The sequence below is a fragment of the Gossypium hirsutum genome, chromosome D12 (genome assembly GCF_007990345.1).
Source record: "Gossypium hirsutum isolate 1008001.06 chromosome D12, Gossypium_hirsutum_v2.1, whole genome shotgun sequence".
NCBI lineage: Eukaryota > Viridiplantae > Streptophyta > Magnoliopsida > Malvales > Malvaceae > Gossypium > Gossypium hirsutum.
The window spans coordinates 40,065,734-40,075,190 of NC_053448.1; the positions used below are offsets into that span (position 1 = coordinate 40,065,734).

General features: G+C 29.0%; 1 protein-coding gene across 1 annotated transcript; it reads right to left on the reverse strand.

Annotated features, from left to right (window-relative positions):
• Positions 1 to 1,923: 1,923 nt before the first annotated feature.
• On the reverse strand, positions 1,924 to 3,870 carry LOC107945954 (heavy metal-associated isoprenylated plant protein 39). Its single transcript, XM_016880126.2, has 3 exons — positions 3,449 to 3,870; positions 3,121 to 3,196; positions 1,924 to 2,586 (listed from the first exon to the last, which is right to left on the reverse strand). Exons 1-3 carry the CDS (start codon positions 3,452 to 3,454, stop codon positions 2,147 to 2,149), a joined length of 522 nt encoding a protein of 173 aa, XP_016735615.1. The 5' UTR covers positions 3,455 to 3,870; the 3' UTR covers positions 1,924 to 2,146.
• Between the last annotated feature and the right edge of the window lie 5,587 nt (positions 3,871 to 9,457).

Below are 9,457 nucleotides of genomic sequence, written 5' to 3' on the forward strand. Positions count from 1 at the left end.
TCCTTATACTATTAGAAAGGATCGAATAAGGTCAAATATTAACAAAGTTAACATTTACTATTTTAAAAAGACGTGAAAATCATTATTTTATCCATTGCAATTCAACTCCAAATAATATATTTCATTTTCAAAACCATAAAAACTTTAAAAATATCAAATTTGTTAAATAATAAACGTAACTTTTTAAGCAACAAACACTAACATTGTTAAATTTTATCTTATTCTTTTTAATGATAAAAGAACTAAATTAATTCAATCCTTATAGTAGAGGGATCTAAAAGTACTTTCACCTTTTTAAGTCGAGTTAATTGCACTAGATATCCCTAAATAAAGATTTTCATTCTAAATTAGTCTCCAAACTTTAAAATATTTTAATTGCATCCTCAAACTATTAATGTTATATCAATCAGGTCTTTATATTATTAAAACCATTAATTTTATCGTTAAATGACACAACAAAACTTATGTGGTATAATTTAAAACAAAAATTTTAAATAAAAGTAAAAATGTTACTGCATAATCTTTAAAAGCTAAAACTAAAAATAAAGTACAATAAAAAAAAAGAGCGAACGATAAACCTTTTGTAAATGTTTCGAAAACCTCAAAACCAACATTTTTCTAATATCTACTTTTTACGAGATTACTTTTTCTTTAATTATGCTACATAAGAGATGACGACTCAATTAACGGGTTTTAGTAATTGAAGGACCTTATTAATATAACCTTAATAGTTTAAGGATGTAATTAGAATATTTTAAAAATTGAGAATCAATTTAGAATGAATGTTATAATTTAGGGATGTAAGTCTACTTTAAAAGTATGGGGGTCTTGAGACAGAAAATTACATTAGGTAAAAACAGCACACCCTTATGCTCTCCAGCTAACAATAATGGGTACTAAATTCTAAAAAGAGAGAAAGTGAGAAACCTGAAAAAAAAATACTAAATAATAATAATGATTACGTGAATGAACCGACCAATGCATTGGGACCATTCAGTTCTTTCACGTAAGAGATTTTGTTTGATAGATCCATTAGTGAAAAAAAAAAGACCCACAAATCAATAAATGAACATTGATATATACAACAGATTGTACAACAACATGTAGTAGGAGAAGAATGTCACTATGACCCACCATGGTCATGGTGTTGTCAAACATGTGAAAGCTAACCCTTTTTTTTTTTTTTTCTTTTGCTTTTTTCAGCTGCCATTCCCTCCTTTCCCCACCACCATATCATCAACTGTTGCAAACAAAAAGTACCCTTAAAACGAATTATCTTCATTTTGACATATTTGTGTGGCATTGCATTAACATCCAATGACATCCCAATTTTCCTTTTTTGATCATGTTTGTTTGGGCGGTCGCGGTGGAAGAGGGGAGTGGGGGTGAAAAGGGAAGCAGATTCGAGTGTTAGGGTTCAAATCTTATTCAATGGTTGATATGTACCAGTACCACTTCCCGCCTTGTAGAAGACCGATGACTTGGTGTGGGATTGGGGTGAAAAGGAAGAAGATTCAAACATCAGGGTTCAAATCGCATTAAGTGGTTGATCTGTTAGTACTAGTTTTAGTAAATACCACTTTCTTTTTTTATCTTTTTTTATTTGGGCGATGGGTGTAGAAAAGGTTGGTGTGGGGTTGGGTGAAGTGAAAGAAAATTGAAGCATTAGGATTCGAATCTCATGCGGTAGCTGATTTGTATGTGTCATTTTGAACTTTCTATAAGATCTTGATTTCATTCTTCTATAAAACCGATGACATTAGGGTTCAAATCTGATTCGATGACTGATAAATACTCTAGAGTGGTTGATCCATATCAGTTGTAACCTTCTATAAAATCGATAGCTGATTTATAAGTTCTTCATCTAAAACTTCTTTTGTACCAAAAGAAATATATTGAATACAACAATTGGTTCAAAACAAATTCCCAAAATTTCATTTTTATTCAATCTAGTCCCCTACACAAACAACATTACTTATACATAATCAAAAAACCAAAAGGGATTAAAAAGAGGCATTTCACCATCTATATATACAAAGGATTTTTATAATCTTCTTTGTGTTTCTTTTTCCTTTTTTTTTTTTTTAAGAACCTCCCTATATATTCTCCATTGATGACATTCTCAATTCCCCATCACCCATTTCCATCAACAAATAACACAAGCATTAGGGTTCTCTTCCATGCTTTGAACATAATAGTAAGTAGTCATATGAGGATTATAAGCTCTATAAGCCTTAACAAGTTCCAAAACAGGGTCTGGTGGTGGTAATGCCTTCTTCTCTTCTTCTTTCTTCTCACCATCTTTCTTGGTTTCATCTTCTTTCTTACCTTCTTCTTCCTTTTTGGCTTCATCTTTCTTTTGTTCATCTTCCTTCTTGGGTTCACCTTCTTTCTTTTGTTCATCTTCTTTTTTGGCTTCACCTTCTTTCTTTGGTTCCTCTTTCTTCTCTGGTTCTTTTGCTGGTCCTACTAATACTATGTCTGTTGGCCAATGCTTGCGCAGTTTGCTTACCACAGTCACAGGGTCAACTGTTCCTATCACTGTTAATTGCTTTGCTTTCATGTCCATGGCAATGGAATCAATTCCTATATATCATAGAAAAGAAACATTAATCACGAGGCCAGATCAAAAGAAAGAATAATATGATATGATATGACAAGTAATCATTTTACTATTGCTTTCACCTTGAGTTAAAAAACAAATCACTCTTATTCAGTAATCACATTAAAACCCTAATTTAACGCTGATTCATATCCCGAACCAAATCAACCAAGGTTTAAACTTTCAAAATCATACAAATACATAAAGCAGTCCCATCATTTTCCTTGTTTAATATTAAAAAAGAACATTTGGGCAGCAATCAACTAAATACTTAATTATAATCTTTTTTATATAAGAAAATTTCTTTATGCAGTGTCACATCAGTTAGTTTATGTTAAAAATCTCTGTTTTGTATAGAAATTGAATTAGGAAAATTATAGATTTTCACCACCAAATTTGATAAACTTCTCAAAAAAAGGGCCTCTAATAGAAAGAAAGAAAGAAAAAAGGGTAAAAACTTTTTACACATGTAGCAATTGTTACAAAGATTTCATGCTTTAAAATATATAAAGAAGTACCTGAAAGAGTTGAGACTGTTTTTAAAGCCTTTTGTTTGGCTTTATCATCATGCAAATCCAGCTTCAACACTACCTTCTGCAATAAAAAACAAGAGATCTGTTTCAGAATCATAATTAATAATTTTTTTTGTTCAAATTACAAGATGAACATGAAAAAAAATTGAAATCGGTCTATTTGATTCTTAGGAATCAGTATAAAAGAAGAATCAAAATTGAATCTAAGAACAAACCCGTCAACAAGATTCCCTCAGAATCAAAACCCAGAAAAGGAAAACAAATAATTAAAGTCATAAACAGAAAGAAAAAAAAATCCCAAAAGGAACCATACCTTCATTTCTGCTTACACCCTTCTCAAGGGAATTTGCAGAGATTTTAAATCCAAAAAGAAACCCAGAGAGGAATTGAGAGAATGTGTACAAAAAACAGAAAAAGAAAGATAAAAAGGCAAAGGGAAAATTGTGGAAGAGGAAGAGATTGGATTGAAGACGTAATGGGATGTTGCTTGGTTTTTCTGAAAAATATGGAAAGATTTTTGGACTGATTTAAAAAAAAAATTTAAAGTAGAGGAAAGAAAAGAAGAGAGAAAGAGAGAGCAGTGAATAATGAGACTAAAATGGAAGGGAGTGAAAACAAGTGGCCATGGATGAGAGAGTTTATAAGAGAGTGATGAAGGAAGATGATGATGAAGCATTGAAAAAAGCAGTAAAAAAACATGTATAATTTGTACAAGTCATCTCCGCGCTATTGAAAGTTGCGTTGTAACCATACCATTGCCTCGTCTTTTATTTATTTTTGAATTTATAATAATAATAATACTAATATTTAAGGTTCACTCTTTTTTCTATTTTTATTCTTGAAACGTTTTTTAATGGTTGTTATTAATATACTCAAACATATTTTCGATCCAATTTTTAATACAGTTCGATTAGTTTGTATCTGATAATATTTATTTTTTTTATGAGAATACTTAGGACTACCCGTAATTCCTATCTAACTCGTAGATAGGAGGATAATGCGCTTTAACGTATTCAGACTTATATTTTTTTATATTAACGATAATATTTGTACTAATCAAACTAAAACTCAATCCATAAAAAAATTTAAACAGAATTATATTACTTTCAAGCTTACGTCAGCTTATTAATTAAAATTTCATAAATAGCACAAATTTGACAACCGACATTTTTTCAATTTCGTAAGTGGATCATAATATTAATTATTGACGCCGGAAGTCAAAAAAGATATATTGGAATATTTGGCAAGCTATTATTTTTGTTTTTATTTTTATATTTATATTTTTAAATATATATTATTGCTGTAAAATAAAATTTCTAATTTTTTAAAGAGGAATAATTGTAGTTTTAATTATTGATATAAGTATAATATAAATCATAATGTTGTTGAAATCGTAACAATAGTTTGGATAAAGAATAATTCAATATACTGGGATTGATATCAGTTTTTAAGTAAATCTTTCAAAAATTAATTTATAAATTTGTAATAATTTAATTTAATTATTATTAGACTGATGGTCGAATTGGTCAAATTAAAAATCGATAACTTGATTATTAATCTGATTTTTAAAATGTTAAAATAATAATATTTCATTGAGTAAAATTAAAATTAATTCAATATAAAATGGACGAAAAATTAAAATATACCTAAAAAATATAACTCATTGAGTGTGCAGGTAATTTATGGAAGTGGATCCCACCCAGGTGTGTACAAAGATATTTATTTTACTGCGAAGGTGTGAATTTTTTTGTGCACCGCAGATTGTGGCGCGTGCAACTAACTTCTCGCTTTTGACATTGATAATTTCAATAACCGACTGCACGGAAAGTCGCCGATTTGGGCATTTCAGTGGGAGCGTGGCCCCCACCGGTCAAATTTCTACGTCCGCACACCTGCGGGTTTTCGCAATGAAGGCAGCTCATATTTTATTACATTTTTTTTATTAAATCATAACAATTATCTCATTAATTAAAACGGCATAGTTTCGTGCATTTTTTTATTCAGGAAAAAAATATTTGAAATTCATATTTATTTCATCAACATTTTTTTAGAATCTAATTATTTTTAGTTAAATAAATAACATGAAATTTTAAATTTAAATCCAATATAACAAGTAGCGGATGTTAACGAAAATAAAGAAAAAAAAAGGGTGTATATTTCATTTGAAGGTTCAACCCTTACCTACTACTAGTGGTGGCAGGAAGTTAGCCCTCAAACCTACTACGTTTGATTTGAGCTGTGGGTCAAATATTCAAATGGTTATTGCCCTGCCATTTAAATCTATTCATTATTGTTTTTGCTTATTTGTGGTAAGTTTATATTTTACCATTAAGCTTCTAATAATAATGTCATAAATATATATAATCATATTTAAGATACAGTTCAAATATTTTTATTACTAACTTGATAATGTACTAAAAGATTTGAAATTGGCTTCAAACCGAGGATTCAGGCAAGTTGAGTTAGAAAGTGATAATGTAATGTTAATTAGATTCATTCGGAATGGTTAGGTATCAGTCAGTCATGTTAATGCAATCAGATGCATTCATGAATGGTGTTTGAAATCTTAAGAAGTTAAGTTTAAAGATATTCAGAGGGATGCTAATAAGATTGCAAACTGTATTGCTAAGGCTGATGGTGGATCAACTGATTATTTATTACGATCCTCTAAGCTATGCGAGGGACTTTTTGAAAGAGGATATCCGACCGTCTTTGTTGGTTACAAATAGAATTGTTCTAAGTTTATTATTTACCAAAAAATATATAAATATTATTAGGGATAAATCAATATTTTCTAAAAAATGTATAATTTTTTTATTATATATTTTTTAAAAAATAAATAATGGTGTAGTATAATCTTATGGTGTCAGGTTGGTATGTTCTGAAACTAATGTGGGTTAAAAGAAATCAGGGACTAAGTTAAAAAATTATCAAATTGAGGGATTAAAATGTTATTTTATCCCATTTTTCTATCATGTTACTAGAAAGTTCAATTGGTCCCGACATGGATGACGCAAAGTAGTAGGGCTGGCTTCTTTCACGCGAATGCCATTGATTAACAGCATTTTGAAGTTTGAACCATAAGAAATTCCCCGATAAGCAACGTGGAGGACCACCATATCACACATGGATGGTACCGCAACATGTATTAGTGGTTCGATTCCATCCGATTCTCGAAGAATCTTTGGATAATACAATACCAAAGTTGTCATCTTATTAATGTATGTTGGGTAAAATTTTTAATTTTTTTTTTAAATTTGGTTAAGATATGTGATAAATTTTTATTTTAAAAAAAATTAAATTTATTCCTTATACTTTGTGTTTCATGTAATTTAGTTTCTTTATTTTTCAGATTTTTAAATTCAGGTTCAATTGTTAACATTGTTAAAATTTGTAGTTAATCAAAATGACATTTTTTTAACCAAAAATTTTAACGATGTTAACATTTGGACTTGAATTTTGAAATCTGAAAAGTAGAGGGACTATTTCCTGAAAATAAAAGTGCAAGGACTAAATTCTAAATTTTTAAAAAAGTATAGGGACTTATGACATATTTTAACCAAAATTTTAATTATGTAAATAGTTTTTTTTAAGGGTATTTTCATGTTCGAACTCATGTTCTCCCCTTGAGAGTGCAACGTATTTTATTATTACACCTAACATTTGGTCGATGTAAATAGTTGAAATAACTTGTTTCCCATTCAGAGGTTTCACTTTATTGCCAGGTTAAATTTTGCTATTAGTCTCTGTGATTTGTGAAAGTTTTGGATTTAGTCTTATTATTTTAATTTGGTCATTTTAGTCACTTTAATTTTAAAATTTCAGTCATCACCAAATGATAAATGTTAAATTCATTAAGTTTTGTTGTTTCCAAAATCAAATGCGCCAAACATATTATCATATGTGTATATTGCCATGTCAGCTTGTTATTTCCACAAATTACTCACTAAAAATTCAACTAATAGATTAACGAGTGTTACTTGCGTTAAGACTTAAATTTCAAAATTTGCAACTTAGAATGATCCAATTAAAAAATATGGACTAAATTTGCAATTGTACATATAGTACAAGACAAGTAATTGAATTTAAACAAACAAATTCAAGCGCAACTGATTGGTGCATTAGATTTTGGAAATAACAAAATTAAAAATTAGAAAAATATTGGGGCTAAAATTAAGCAAATTAAAGTACAAGGACTAAATCCAAAACTTTTATAAATACAGAGACTAATGGCTAAATTTAATCTTATTATTATTACTACAAACCAAATACCCATTTAAAACAAAGAGATCTTAAATATTAAGAACATTACATTTTAAATATAATTTATAAGAATTATTTGAATTAAAATTAGAATTTAAACTTGTCTAATAATTGTAAGGTTAAAGTATGTTATAAGTCCTAATACTTTTATTATATTTACAATTTAGTCCTTCTACTTCTATTTTTAATAATTTATTCTTTTACTTTTCAGATTTAAAAAAATTATGTTCAATTATTAATACTATTAAAGTTTTCTATTAAATTCATTGATATTACATTTCAAAATAAATAAATAAATCATTTGATAACCTACAACTTGAACGTAGGCCACACCTAGAACGATGAACATTCTAATCATTAAGCCAACACACGAATTCAAAAACTAAACTTTTTAAAAATGAAAATAAAAACTAAAATTTAAATTTACAAAAGAGTATAAATTTGAAGCATATTTGAATGCATTTATAAGTAGATGTGCATTTGACCAAACACAGCTTATAGAAAAGCCTTCTCCTTTTTCCTGCTTTATAATTAATGACATTAAAGAAAATAAAACACTTCCCTTCCATCAAAAAGTTGATTAAAATTTTAACGATATTGACGTAACAATACTCGTGATAATTTTTATATATTTCATATAAATTAAAAAATTATTATTATTTAAAATTTAACAACTTTTAAAGTTTATATTTTTTTTAAAAAAATTACTCACATCAATAATAAAATACATGTAGATTACTCCATCAATGTTGTAAAAAAATTAACAATTTAGTAACTTTTTCGCTAAAAAAGGTAATTTAAATAAAATTTAAATATTAAGGACTGAAGTGATAAAAAAATAAATGATAGGGGTTGTATTTGTTCTTATGTTTATTTTTTTACTTACATGTATTGTTAGATTTATTGTGTGTATGAATTGATTTGATTTGGGTCTAAATCAATCTAAATAATTGATTCATCGTATTAGATTTATTATATGTGTAAATTGAATTGGTATAAGTTTCTACAATTTCCCAATTATTTCAAGTCATTTCTTCGAATCATTTAACGTAAAGATTGTTTCAAGTTTATCTTATAATTTCTTGCTTTAGTCAATCATCATTCCGATCAATTCAAATTCAAATCGAAATTGACATTCATGATTATGATAGAAGAAAAGGAAGGCATCATTAGTTTAAATAAGGGCAATGCTTTTTGTTGGTTGATGCATTCACAGCTTTGCATGGCGACAGTGATGATGTTTGTACAAGAATCTTTTGCTTGCTATCACTCAAAAAGACCCAAGAGGATGAGAAGGTAGAGTAGCCGGCCTATATACGTTATATTACGTTGGCTTCGGCCCCTTGAATTGAGAGGTTTAGGTCCACAAATGAGAGCCTCCACTTGTGTGGTTTTCTTTTCAAACCATCAATCTTTTTCTTCTCAATTTTAGATTGCTATGTGCTTTTTAGTAGACCAACTTTTTTCTTTTGAATTGGCAATTCATTTTCAATGTTTATATTTAATGTATGTTTGTATGTTTGCCAAATAATATGTATGTCGATGGGAAAAAGTGGTGGAAGGTTTGGGTGATGGTTTATACAGAGGTGTGTGAAGAGTTGTAAGGAAAAGATATGGTATTTTTGGTAGACTGAAGAGGTAGAAGGAGAGAATAAGAGATATCCTTCACCAAGGTAAGGAAAACATATTTATAGGTGATGATAACTCTGTCCTAATTTCAAGTTTTAATACATGTATGGCATAAATCTCATCATGGTTGGTCACTTGAGAGACACAATAACCTTCTAGATAGGTAACAATGTGATGGAGATGCAGTAGGCGATGTTTTATATGTAATTGTATAAGGCATGCAAGAAAGTACTCAACATCTATTATTCGCCAAGTAGATCAAAAAAGTTTCACTTCATATGCGCGCAGCCATATGTTCATGGAGTCTAGCCTTAGCAAAAGTGATGGCCCTGGCTAGGTTGAGGTGCTGGTGGTGGTTGTACAACAAAGTTGTGGTGGCAAAACCTAGATGAGCGAAACACCTATAACAATGCATTATGTGTGAATAATG